Below are 14,331 nucleotides of genomic sequence, written 5' to 3' on the forward strand. Positions count from 1 at the left end.
CTAAAAATTTAGTCTTTTACTACGCCAGCTGAGTTTTGTTTTATGGAAATTTCAATCCAAAAGGAATATAAAGCCATATTATATGTGCAAATGTATGTGATTTTTTAAAAAAAGACGTCAGTCTTGCCAATCTTAATGTCCTATGCTTGAATCAGCAATATTCAGCTTTGTTAAGAATAAACACCTATTTATATGTTCACTGAATTCACCGATTATTAGCCCTTTCGGGGAGGGACAGGGGGTACAAAGTGTATCAGAATCTCCAAACGCTCACCTTTGTGATTTGTGAGGACAAGATTTAATGTTACGATTTTATGTTTGGAAAACAAAATATAAACCAAATATTTTTGCTGTACAACAAAAAAAGCTGATGTTCTGAAAATTTTCCTTGGCTACTGAGCTTGAGTGAAAAAGAGAAAAGAACTGTGATAAGGTTTCCGCGCCTCCCCCAGGCCGGCTGTTCTGACGGGAGCATCAGACTGCACCAGCTGACGGCCGAGCAGCCGCTCCTGCAGTGGGACAAGAGCACCGACGGCCGCGCCGTCACTGGCCTGCAGTGGTCCTCCACGAGACCGGCTGTGTTCCTGGTCCAGGACGACACATCCTGTGTGTATATTTGGGACCTCCTGGAGAGCGATTTGGGTCCTGTCGCCAAACAGCCCGTCTATCCGGACAGGTAAGTCTGATGAAACTCAGGATGAGCCCTCCTAGGTGATTTTTGCAGAAGCATCACTGATGGTCTTTCTTACTTGATTTATGTATAAGGCCACTACACTTTAAAGTATGGTTATTTATATTTAAATTTAAATATTAGTTTTATATTTATATATTTGAGTAAGATCTTAAAAAACCACTTTAAAGTGTGTTTATTTCATATTTAGTCCAAAATAGTCTAAGGATCAAAGAATTACATTATCTATCGTTTATTTATTTATTTATATTGAGGTAAAATTGATGTAAAACATATTGGTTTCAGGTGCACAACATAATGATGCGAAGTTTGTATATACTGTCAAATGATACGTCTGTCACCTTACATAGTTCCAGAAGTTTTTTCTTGCGATGAGAAGTTTTAATATTTACTCTCATCGACTTTGAAATATGCAACACAGTGATATTAGCCATAGTTGCCATGTGTACACTATGTCCCACGGCTTGTTCATTTTATAACTGGAAGCTTGTACCCCTCGCCCGTTTGGTCCACGCCCCACCCTCTTCCTTTGGCAACCACCACTCTGTTCTCTGTGAGCCTGTTTTGTGTGTGTGTGTGTGTGTGCAGGCTGGAGGTGGGGTTTTGCACAGAAGTGAGATCACACAGTGTCTGTCCTTCTCTGTCTAACTTATTTCACTTAGCATAATGCCCTCAAGGTCCATCCATGTTGTCACAAATGGATTTCCTTTTTCATGGCTGAATAATATTCCACATGTATATTGAGATATATATATATATACACATACACACATACATATATATATATAAAACATATTCTTTATCCATTCATCCCTTGATGGACACTTAGGTTGTTTCCATGTCTTGGCTCTTGTGAATAATGCTGCAGTGGATGTGGGAGTGCAGATATCTCTTCGAGATAGTGGCTTCATTTTCTTTGGATAAATACCCAGGAGTGGAATTGCTGGATTGTATGGTAGTTCTATTTTTAATTCTTGAGAAACCTCCACACTGTTCTCCATAGTGGCTACACCAATTTACATTCCCACCAATAGTGCAGGAGGGCTCCCTTTTCTCCACACCCTCTCCAGCATTTGTTATTTCTTATCTTTTTGATGATGGACATTCTGACAGGTGTGAGGTGATAGCTCATTGTGGTTTTGATTTGCATTTCCCTGGTGATTAATGATGTTGAGCATCTTTTCACTTGTCTGTTGGCCATCTGTGTGTCTTCTTTGGAAAAATTTCTATTTAGATCTTCTGCCCATTTTGTAATTGGATTGCTTGGTTTTTTGCTATTGAGTTGTATGAGATCTTTATGTTTTGGTTATTAACCCCCTAACAGATGTATGATTGGCAAGTATTTTCTCCCATTCTGTAGGTTGCCCTTTCATTTTGTTTCTGGTTTCTTTTGCTGTGCAGAAGCTGCTTAGTAGTCCCACCTGTTTGCTTCTGTTGCCTTTGCTTTTGGAGTCAGATCCAAAATATCCCCAGACTGATGTCAAGGAGCTTACCCGCTATGCTTTCAGCGTTTCTCTTCCTCCTGTTCCCCCCTGGGAAGGTGGGTAATTGGGAGACTCAGGATCACACGGCGTGTGCTTCTTGATTTCAGGCTGGTGGCTATGACTGTCGTGGGTGAAGCAGAGAAGACCCGCAGTGGCTTCCTGGCCCTGGTGCTGGCCAGAGCCTCAGGCGACGTGGACGTCCAGTACCTGCGGCGGGAGTGGGTGGCCCCGGTGGGCGACGAGCTGCAGAGGCTGCGGCTGCTGCTGCGGGAAGCCCTGTAGGCGGTGGGACGCCGCGAGGAAGCCGTGCGGTGACCCCGATGTTACAGCTGATGGGTGTACATTCGTGTAGATAGAGGCGTGTGTCTGTCCAGAGTTCATTTTTCAAGAATGTCACTTCAGTATACCATAAATAAATTACTATTTTTGAATGGAAACAGCATACATTTTAGTGTATACTGAACTTCAAAGGCAACAGGGAGCCATGTAGGATGCTCTTTTCCGAGAATATTTCTACTAATTTTCAGAGCAGCTTTAAAATATTGTAACATTTATTACTAGATTTTTAAACAATCCAAATAAAAATGTATTTAATGAACAGTTTTCTTAGTCATACGTAAAATGACATATTCACATGTTTAAATTAAAGGACTGACTCTGCTGAAATGACCTCCCACCTGTGTTTCTTTAATACTCTGTTGGACTTCTGCTGGTAATGTTGGGATGTCTGTTCAGACACATTTGCACTATGCTTTATTATTAAAAATTAGTTTTGTGTAAAGATGATGCAAATATATAAATTCTCTTAATTGTACAGTTATAGGGATTTAAGGGCAGGAGAATTCTGGGGTGATGGCCTTTGCCTACACCCAGTGTCACTGACACAGTGACAGGTGAGTGTTCCGTGGGGGGCAGGTTGGTTCTCTCTGGGTCACATGTGGCTGCTGCTTCGCCAGCGATGGGGCGGTTTCACCCCAGAACTGGGAGCAGGCAGGGAACAGTCAGGCTCCTGGGGCCTGGGGCACCCTCAGCAGGCCAGCACCCGGCACCGTTCACCGAGTTTATCATGAATCCCTAAACTTCCCATCGTCCTCTTAGGATGCTGTGCCCTGCCTGCCCTGCTGCCCAGATCCCGCCAAGGACCAGGACCCGGGGGATGCGACCTGCGGGCTGGGAGGCGTCGGGCCCTGACCGCCCACCGTGGGGTCCACGTGGGCCCCCTGCGCTCGCCTCCTTCCCCACTGGAGCCCGGCGCCTGGCACGCCTCGTGTCCAGCGCCGTGGGGGCAAGAGGGCTCGGGCGGTGTCGGGGGTCCGCGTGCTCATGTGGACGGTGTCCAGTGGGTGCCTCCCGTGGGTGACCTTCGTGGGAGCCCCTCGTGGCCGCCCCCCACCCCAGCGGCTCCCTGGGGGTTTCTCGCGGGTCCAGTCCAGGGTCCCCTCCGCCCAGGTTTGGGCTCCGTCCTCGGGACACGCGGACCAGCCCGCCGAGGCCTTTGCTCCTTCCGCGCGACTGGTCCCGGGAAACAGCAAACGAGAGTGTCGTGTCGTGTCATGTCGTGTCGTGTCAATTCCCAGGGAACCAACAGAGTCTGAAACTAGTGGAAGTGAACAGTGCAAAGCAGAGGCCAGAGAGGGCAACCCCCGTGCAGGCGACACTGCCCAGCCCCACATCCAGCTCCCCGCCCCCCCTCCCCCCAGAGACCGGGACCTGGTCACGCGGACCACCACACAGGACCCGCCCCGGAGCCCCGGAGTCCACTCCACTGCCCGGGTCAGCAGCAGCCTCCCGCAAGGCCAGCTCCACTGGGCTGCGCGAACTGGGCTGAGCCGAACTGACCAGAACCTCTAAATCCATCGGGATTATTTAATTTATGTACAGTGGTTAGAATAGAAGAATTCTCTTAAATATGATGGTACCATCTTAAAATTATAAAATGAGATATTACCGGTTTCTTTTTAATTGGAGTAAAATTGCTTTACAATGTTGTGTTAGTTTCTGCTGTACAATGAAGTGAATCAGCTATATGTCTACATATATCCCCTCCCTCTTGCACCTCCCTCCTCCCCTTTCCGCCCCATGTAGGTCATCACAGAGCACTGAGCTGAGCTCCCTGTGCTATAGAGCAGGTTCCCACTAGCTACCTATTTTACACATGGTAGTGTGTATATGTCAATCCTGAAGTCCCAGTTCATCCCACCCTCCCCTTCCCCCACTGTGTCCACATGTCCATTCTCTACGTCTACATCTCTATTCCTTCCCCACAAATAGGTTCATCTGTACCGTTTTTCTAGATTCCACATATATGCATTAATATACGGTATTTGTTTTTCTCTTTCTGGCTTACTTCACTCTGTATGACAGTCTCTAGGTCCATCCACATCTCTACAGATGACCCAATTTCATTCCTCTTTATGTCTGAGTAATATTCCATTGTGTATGTGTACCACATCTTCTTTATCCATTTATCTGTCGTTAGACATTTAGGTTGTTTCCATGTCCTGGCTATTGTAAATAGTGCTGAAATGAAGATAGGGGTACATGTGTCCTTTTGAATTATGGTTTTCTCAGGGTATATGCCCAGTAGTGGGATTGCTGGGTCATATGGTAGTTCTATTTTTAGTTTTTTAAGGAACCTCCATACTGTTCTCCATAGTGACTGTATCAGTTTACATTCCCACCAACAGTGCAAAAGGATTCCCTTTTCTCCACACCCTCTCCAGCATTTATTGTTTGTAAATTTTTTTGATGATGGCCATTCTGACCGATGTGAGGTGATACCTCATTGTAGTTTTGATTTGCATTTCTCTAATGATTAATGATGTTGAGCATCTTTTCATGTGCCTCTTGGCCATCTGTATGTCTTCTTTGGAGAAATGTCTATTTAGGTCTTCCACCCATTTTTTAATTGGGTTGTTTGTTTTTTTCATATTGAGCTCATGAGCCATTTGTATATTTTGGAGATTAATCCTTTGTCCATTGCTTCATTTGCAAATATTTTCTCCCATTCTGAGGGTTGTCTTTTCATCTTGTTTATGGTTTCCTTTGCTGTGCAAAAGCTTTTAAGTTTCATTAGGTCCCATTTGTTTATTTTTGTTTTTATTTTCATTACTCTAGGAGGTGGGTCAAAAAAGATCTTGCTGTGGTTTATGTCAAAGAGTGTTTTTCCTATGATTTCCTCTAAGAGTTTTATAGTGTCCGGTCTTGCATTTAAGTCTTTAATCCATTTGGAGTTTATTTTTGTGTATGGTGTTAGGGAGTGTTCTAATTTCATTCTTGTACATGTAGCTGTTCAGCTTTCCCAGCACCACTTATTGAAGAGGCTGTCTTTGCTCCATTGTATGTTCTTGCCTCCTTTGTCATAGATTAGTTGACCATAGGTGCGTTGGTTTATCTCTGGGCTTTCTATCCTGTACCATTGATCTATATTTCTGTTTTTGTGACAATACCATAATGTCTTGATTACTGTAGCTTTGTAGTGTAGTTTACAGTCAGGGAACCTGATTCCTCCAGCTCTGTTTTTCTTTCTCAAGATTGCTTTGGCTATTCAGGGTCTTTTGTGTCTCCATACAAGTTTTAAGATTTTTTGTTCTAATTCTGTGAAGAATGCCATTGGTAGTTTGATAAGGATTGCACTGAATCTGTAGATTGCTTTGGGTAGTATAGTCATTCTCACAATATTGATTCTTCCAATCCAAGAACATGGTATAATATATTTCTCCATCTGTTTATGTCATCTTTGATTTCTGTCATCAGTGTTTTATAGTTTTCTAAGTACAAGTCTTTTACCTCCTTAGGTAGGTTTATTCCTAGGTATTTTATTCGTTTTGTTGTGATGGTAAATGGGATTGTTTCCTTGATTTCTCTTTCTGATTTTTCATTGTTAGTGTATAGGAATGCAAGAGATTTCTGTGCATTAATTTTGTATCCTGCAACCTTACCAAATTTATTGATTAGTTCTAGTAGTTTTCTGGTGGCATCTTTAGGATTTTCTATGTATAGTATCATTTCATCTGCAGTGACAGTTTTACTTCTTCTTTTCCAATTTGCATTCCCTTTATTTCTTTTTCTGCTCTGATTGCTGTGGCTACAACTTCCAAAACTTTGAATAAGGTAGTGAGAGTGGACATCCATGTCTTGTTCCTGATCTTAGTGGAAATGCTTTCAGGTTTTCAACATTGAGTTTGATGTTTGCTGTGGGTTTGTCGTATATGGCCTTTATTATGTTGAGGTAGGTTTCCTCTATGCCCATTTTCTGGAGAGAGTTTTTATCATAAATGGCTGTTGAATTTTGTCAAAAGCTTTTTCTGCAGCTATTGAGATGATCATATGATTTTTATTCCTTAATTTGTTAATATGGTGTTTCACATTGATTGATTTGCATATATTGAAGAATCCTTGCATTCCTGGGATAAATCCCACTTGATCATGGTGTATGATCCTTTTAATGTGTTGTTGGATTCTGTTTGCTAGTATTTTGTTGAGGATTTTTGCATCTATGTTCATCAGTGATATTGGTCCATAATTTTCTTTTTTGTGACATCTTTGTCTGGTTTTGGTATCAGGGTGATGGTCACTTTGTAGAACGAATTTGGGAGTGTTCCTCCCTCTGCAATTTTTTGGAAGAGTTTGAGAAGGATCGGTATTGTCTCTAAATGTTTGATAGAATTTGAATGTGAATGTGAAGTCATCTGTTCCTGGACTTTTGTTTATTGGAAGATTTTAAATTACAGTTTCAATTTCATTACTTGTGATAAATCTGTTTATATTTTCTAATTCTTCCTGGTTCAGTCTTGGAAAATTGTACCTTCCCAAGAATATTGGCATATAGTTGTTTGTAGTAGTCTCTTATAATCCTATGTATTTCTGCGGTGTCAGTTGTGATTTCTCTTTTTTCATTTCTAATTTTACTGATTTGTGTCCTCTCTCTTTCTTTCTTGATGAGTCTGGCTAAAGGTTTATCAATTTTGTTTATCTTCTCAAAGAACCAAGTTTTAGTTTTATTGATCTTTGCTATTGTTTTCTTCATTTCTATTTCATTTATTTCTGCTCTGATATTTATGATTTCTTTCCTTCTACTGACTGGGTTTTCTTTGTTTCTTGTTCTCTAGTTGCTTTAGGTGTAAGGTTAGATTGTTTATTTGAGATTTTTCTTGTTTCTTGAGGTGAGATTGAATTGCTATAAGCTTCCCTCTTAGAACTGCTTTTGCTGCATCCCATAGGTTTTGGGTCATCGTGTTTTTGTTGTCATTTGTTTCTATGTATTTTTTTTTAAATTTCTTCTTTGATTTCTTCAGTGATACCTTGGTTATTTAGTAGTGCACTCTTTAGCCTCCATGTATTTGTGTTTTTTACAGTTTTTTTCCTGTAATTGATTTCCAATCTCATAGCATTGTGATCAGAAAAGATGCTTGATACAATTTTAATTCTCTTAAAATTTCCGAGGCTTGATTTGTGACCCAAGATGTGATCTTTCCTGGAGAATTTTCCATGGGCACTTGAGAAGAAAGTGTATTCTGCCACTTTTGGGTGGAATGTCCTATAAATATCAACTAAATCTATCTGGTCTGTTGTGTCATTTAAAGCTTGTGTTTCCTTATTTATTTTCTATTTGGATGATCTGTCCATTGGTGTAAGTGGGGTGTTAAAGTCCCCTACTGTTGTTGTGTTACTGTCAATTTCCCCTTTTATAGCTGTTAGACTTTGCCTTATGTATTGAGGTGCTCCTATGTCTGGTGTGTAAGTATTTATAATTGTTATATCTTCTTCTTGGATTGATCCCTTGATCATTACATAATGTCCTTCCTTATCTCTTGTAACAGTCTTTATTTTAAAGTCTATTTTATCTGATAGGAGTATTGCTACTCCATCTTTCTTTTGATTTCCATTTGCATGGAATATCTTTTTCCATCCCTTCACTTTCAGTCTGTATGTGTCCCTAGGTCTGAAGTGGGTCTCTTGTAGACAGCATATATATGGGTCTTGTTTTTGTATCCATTCAGCCAGTCTGTGTCTTTTGGTTGGAGCATTTAATCCATTTACATTCAACGTGATTATCAATATGTACGTTCCTATTACCATTTTCTTAATTGTTTTGGGCTTGTTTTTGTGGGTCTTTTTCTTCTCTTGTGTTTCCTGCCTAGAGAAGTTTCTTTAGCATTTGTTGTAATGCTAAAGGTTTGGTGGTGCTGAATTCTGTTAGCTTTTGCTTGTCTGTAAAGCTTTTGATCTCTCCATCGAATCTAAATGAGAGCCTTGCTGGGTAATTTTGGTTGTACGTTTTTCTCTTTCATCACTTTAAGTATATCCTGCCACTCCCTTCTAGCCTGCAGTTTCTGCTGAAAAATCAGCTGATAACCTTATGGGGATTCCTTTGTATGTTATTTTTTGCTTTTACCTTGCTGCTTTTAGTATTTTTTTTTTGAATTTAATTTTTGTTAGTTTGATTAATATGTGTCTTGTGTTTCTCCTAGTGTTTCTCCTGTATGGGACTCCCTGTGCTTCCTGGACTTGGGTGACTATTTCCTTTCCCATGTTAGGGAAGTTTTCCACTATAATCTCTTCAAATCTCTTTCTTTTTCTCTTCTTCTTCTGGGACCCCTATAATTCAAATGTTGGTGTATTTAGTGTTGTCCCAGAGGTCTCTGAGATTGTCTTCAATTGTTTCCATTCTTTTTTCTTTATTCTGCTCCTCAGCAGTTATTTCCACCCTGTCTTCCAGCTCACTTATTCATTCTTCTGCCTCAGTTATTCTGTTATTTATTCCTTCTGGTATATTTTTCATCTCAGTTATTGTGTTGTTTATCTCTGTTTGTTTGTTCTTTAGTTCTTCTAGATCTTTGTTAAACATTTCTTATATTTTCTCAATCTGTGCCTGCATTCTATTTCCGAGATTCTGAATCACCTTTACTATCATTACTCTGAATTCTTTTTCAGGTAGGTTGCCTATTTCCTCTTCATTTATTTGGTCTTGTAGGTTTTTACCTTGTTCCTTCATCTGTGACATATTTTTTTGTCACCTTATTTATTTATTTATTTACTTTGATGGGTGGGATTGTGTTCCTATTTTACTGGTTGTTTGGCCTGAGGGGTCCAGCACTGGAGTTTGTAGGCTGTTGGGTAGAGCTGGGTCTTGGTGCCGAAATGAGGACCTCCGGGAGATCTGACTCTGGTGAATATTCCCTGGGGTCTGAGGTTCTCTGTTAGTCCAGAGATTTGGACTCGGACCTCCCACCACAGGAGCTCTGGCCCGAATCCTGGCTCATGAACCAAGATCCTGCAAGCCATGTGGGGCAGGAAAAAAAAAAAGGAGAAAAAAGAAAAAAAGGAGCAGAACAATAACAAAGAGTAAAAAATAAAATTAGATTAGAAAACTAAGAGATATGTTAGAAAGAATTTAAAAAATAAGAATATAGATGAAACAACAACCAGAAGGTAAAACAGACCTACAGTAGTAAAGAAGAAGAGAAAAAAAAAAAGCTGGACAAGGCCTTGGCTGTGGGGGCGGGGCTTAGGAAGGGGCGGGGTTTAGGTGGTGGGTGGGGCCTATGCTTAGGACCCACAGGGCGGGGAAAGGTCCTGGGGGGTGGGGGGGGGCTTAGGTGCAGCAGGAGGGGCTGCAGCAGGAGGGGCCCAGGTGTGCCTCTGGCCCTGGAGGGCAGAGGACCAGGTCCAGGACCCCAGCAGGCTCACTGGGCCTGAGTGGGCGGGGGAAATGCTAGGCGCATTCCCCCATTCTCCGATCCTGCAGGGCCCCTCCCCATTGGCCTCTCTTCTTCTTCTCCTCCCTCCCTCCGTCCCATGCCCCTAGGACCCATGAGGCCGGAGGGGGCCCTGGAGAATGGAGGACCACGCTGGGAGCCCAGCAGGCTTCCTGGGACCCAAGTGGGTGGGGGGAAATGCCTGCCATGCCTTCCCTGATCCTCTGGTCCTGGAGGGTCCCCCCACCACCATCTGCCTCTCCTTGTCTTCCCCCTTCCTCCCTCCCTCTCTCCCAGCCCTTAGGACCCACAAGGCCAGAGGGGGCCCCAGAGAATTGAGGACCAGGCCCAGGAGCCCAGTGGGTGGGGGACCTGGCCTGGGACCCCAGGAGGCCTCCTGGCCTGTTGGGCAGGGGAGATGCTAGCTGCACTCCCCCAATCCTCCGAGCCCCTGAGGGTCCCTCTAGGCGTGGGAACCCCTCCCCCTCCCAGCCACCCCTCAGGTGCGCTGGTCCTGTCTGGCCTCCACTTCTCCTCCCCCGTCAATCCCCCTTCGTCCTACCCGGTCGCTCGAGGGTTCCTCCCATCTCCTTGGGCTTCGAGGTCCCACAGTAGTGTCCGGCAGGCACCCTAGTTGTGGGGAGACACAAACTCCGCATCCTCGCCTGCCATCATCGTGACTCCGCCCCCAGTTTTACTTGAATAAAGACGTAACCTATCATGCATCACAGATATTATATATTCTTTTAAAATTGGGTTTACTTCTGAAATTATAAAAAGTAATATGTGCATATTGAAGATAATTGAGAATTGTATTAAAAATATAAGAAAAAGAATTGTACTTGGACCACCCAGAGGGAAATACTCTTTAGTATTATTACATTTATTTCCAGTGTCTTTTTTTTTTTTTTGCACTTTTTAAACAGATTTATTGAGATACAATTCACATATCATACAATTCACCCATTTTGAGTGTGCAGTTTGGGACTTCCCTGGTGGTCCAGTGGGTAAGACTCCATGCTCCCAATGCAGGGGGCCTGGGTTCAATCCCTGGTCCGGGAACTAGATCCTGCATGCATGCAGCAACTAAGAGTTTGCATGCTGCAACTAAAAGATCCCGCGTGCTGCAGTGAAGATCCTGCGTGCTGCAACTAAGACCCAGCGCAGCCAAAATAAATAAATAAATAAATATTAAAAAAAAGTAAAGTGTGCACTTCAATGGCTTTGGGTATTAAAAGCACAGGGTTATACAATCACTGCTATCATCCAATTTTAGAACATTTTTATATCTGTGAAAAGAAATCTCGTGTCCTTTAGCAGTCTCTCCCCAATCCTCCCCAGTCTCACCAGCCCTAGGTAAATGCTAATCTACTTTATTTCTCTATTGATTTGTCTATTCTGGACATTTCATATGAATGGAACCATATAATATGTGGTCTTTTATGACTGGCTTCTTTCACTTACAGAATAATGTTTGCAAGATTCATCTGCGTATCAGTACTTCACTTCTTTTTATTCCATTGTATGGATCTACCACATTTTATTTATTCATCATCTGGACATTTGAATTGTTTCCACTTTGGGGCTATTATGCTACTAGGAATATTTGTGTACTAGTTTTTGTGTGGATGCATGTTTTCATTTCACTTGGGTACACACCTCAGAGTGGAATCCTTGCCAACACTTACCATCTGACATTTTGATTATAGACATCCCAACATGTATGCAGTGGTATCTCACTGTAGTTTTGATTTGCATGTCCCTAAAGACCAATGATGTTGAGCATCTTTTCATGTGCTAATTGGTTATTTGTATATTCTCTTTAGAGAAAAGTTTATTCAGATCATTTTCCCATTTTTTAAATTGGGCTATTTATCTTTTAATTGTTGAATAGTAAGAGTTTTCATAAATTTTAGATACGTCTCTTATCAGATATATGATTTACAAATATTTTCTCTCATTTTGTTGGTTGTCTTTTCACTTTCTTGATGGTTTACTTTGTAGCACAAGTTTCTAATCTTGATGAAATCCATTTTTTTTCCTTTGTTGCATGTGCTTTTGGTGTCATGTGTAAGAGGTTCTGCCTAACAAGAAATTGCAAAGACTTACTGCTCGGTTTTTAAAACATATTCGAGGGCTTCCCTGGTGGCGCAGTGGTTGAGGATCTGCCTGCCAATGCAGGGGACACGGGTTCGAGCCCTGGTCCGGGAAGATCCCACATGCCGCGGAGCAACTAGGCCCGTGAGCCACAATTACTGAGCCTGCGCGTCTGGAGCCTGTGCTCCGAAACAAGAGAGGCCGCGATAGTGAGAGGCCCGCGCACCGCGATGAGGAGTGACCCCCGCTTGCCGCAGCTAGAGGAAGCCCTGGCACAGAAACGAAGACCCAACACAGCCCAATAAATCAATCAATAAATAAATAAATAAAAGGAGAAAAGAATGTTTAAAAAAAAAAAAAAAAAAACCATATTCGAGTTTTAGCTCTTAAATTTAGTTCCTAGGTCCATTTCGGGTTAATTTTTGTACATGGTGTGAGATCGGGGCCCAATATCATTCTTTTGAATGTGGCTATACCATGGTCTTTTTAATGAGATATATACACACACGCGGATGCAGTCAGGATGTGTATAGTAAATCTGTTCATGACATGAAAATTCAACTCCCTGTTCCTTTTCTTTGTTGTTGAAGATGTATTTGGTCCATCCTTGGTGAAGGTCATCCCTCCTCAGCAGCCCCCAGCATGCAAGGCCCAGAGAGAGCACCTGCCCTCTTCTTATATCTTTAGACAGCCTCCTCTCTCCTCAAGAGAAAGTTAATAGTTCTGTGTTGCTACCCAAGGTCTCCATTCAAGTGGGACATTCAGTTCTTCTAGACTGGTATTTTGGGGTGATTTTAGGAGGTAGAGGTGAGGATGGAAAGTAAGATTTGAAGACATTTCCAAAGGATCCTGTGTTTTTAAATATATATCACAAAGAGGCATATAGAAATGTTACTTTTATTTTCTTAAGAAAAAGAGCATCAAATAATGCTAGCGGCAGTGTTAAGTCTTAGTGAAGCATAATTTTTCTTAAATAAAATCACCCGACATACCCGTTCCATAATGCTCAACCCCATTATTTATGAAGGAAACTCCTGGCCCGTTCTCTGCAGTGTCTGCCCTTTGAGCTATTTTCCACGGGTGTTGATAGTTCACACAGATCTATTCGCCGTGATCCAGGCTGTGCTTTGCAGTCCAGCAGGCACTGTACTAAGATTTCAGTCTGCAGCCAAAAAACAGAGCCTCTAACAGCCAGCTAATCCGTCCAGATGCAGGAAAAAGTTCCCTTAGTTCCCAAAGGAGTGTGTGTACCATCTACAATTGTAGGGTATGCCCTATAATCCACCACTGTTCAGGAGCATGTGTACTGTCTACAGTTGCAGGGTACGCCCTAAAACCATTTCTGTTCATGAGTGTGTGTAAAGTCTAAGTTGTAGAGTATGTCCCATAGCCACTTCCATTCAGGAGCATGTGTACCGTCTACAGTTGTAGAGTAGGTCCTATAATCCACTTCCGTTCAGGAGTGTGTGTACCGTCTATAGTTGTAGAGTACATCCTATAATCCACTTCCGTTCAGAAGCATGTGTACCATCTACAGTTGTAGAGTACGTCCTTTAATCCATTTCCGTTCAGGAGTGTGTGTACCGTCTACAGTGGTAGGGTATGGTCCTGTAATCCACTCCCATTCAGGAGTGTGCCATCCTGCAGGGAAGCTAGAAATGTGTCCACCGAAGGTCAGGGCCTCTCACTCTGGGGCGGGGGCAAAGCCCTACATGGGAACTTTAGGCAGAAGCCAGCATGGGGTCTCTCAGCGCCCAGAGAAGCGCATGTTCCCTCTGTTTCTTTAGCCTTTGTGCACAAAGCAGATGAGGAGATGGGAAGATGAATGGTGGGGCTCAGAAGACCTGGACCCCCAGCTTCCCTGTCACTGGCCCAGCCAGGTCACTTCTCCAGACCCTACATCCCACTTGTGAAATGGGAGTGATGTATGTTTCCTCCTTATCTTGCTGTGGGCGTGAGATTCCACAAGTGTGCTGCACCGTGACCTGTGAAGCGCTGGTAGATGTTGGGGTGCTTATTACGCTTGCAGGGTGGCTCCTCGGCTCCCCCTCTGCTCCCAGCCGTTGCCACCAGCCTTGAGCCACACAGGGGCCACTGGAGACTTTGCAAGCACCTGGAGTGGAGTCCGTGACCACCAACAGCCCAGGGGCCGACACCACATCCCCTGCACCCCACGGCCTGCGGTCACTAACCTCATCCCAGGTGGAACGGAAACAACACCTGTGCACGTTTTGAACAGACACTGTATGTGGCAACTCAGATGCCGGGGACACCTCCCTGCCCCCCGGGTTTCCAGTAAGATGGACTGTTCCGAACCCCTGCTGCCGTACTCGCCAACCATCCCCTCGGCTTCCATGCG

The 14,331-nt window shown here is 43.1% G+C and overlaps 1 protein-coding gene across 5 annotated transcripts in view; it reads left to right on the forward strand.

Moving 5' to 3' along the window:
• DYNC2I1 (dynein 2 intermediate chain 1) overlaps nucleotides 1–2,956 on the forward strand; it is a 50,397-nt gene extending 47,441 nt beyond the window's left edge. For all 5 annotated transcript variants that reach the window (XM_082473222.1, XM_082473223.1, XM_082473226.1 and 2 more), the window contains 2 exons: nucleotides 453–676; nucleotides 2,283–2,956. In XM_082473222.1, coding sequence (XP_082329348.1) covers nucleotides 453–676; nucleotides 2,283–2,457 — 399 coding nt within the window. In that variant the 3' untranslated portion in view covers nucleotides 2,458–2,956. The remainder of the gene's footprint in view (nucleotides 1–452; nucleotides 677–2,282) is intronic.
• The last annotated feature ends 11,375 nt before the right edge of the window (nucleotides 2,957–14,331 follow it).

Source organism: Balaenoptera physalus, assembly GCF_965194825.1.
Source record: "Balaenoptera physalus genome assembly, chromosome: 8".
Taxonomy (NCBI): Eukaryota; Metazoa; Chordata; class Mammalia; order Artiodactyla; family Balaenopteridae; genus Balaenoptera; species Balaenoptera physalus.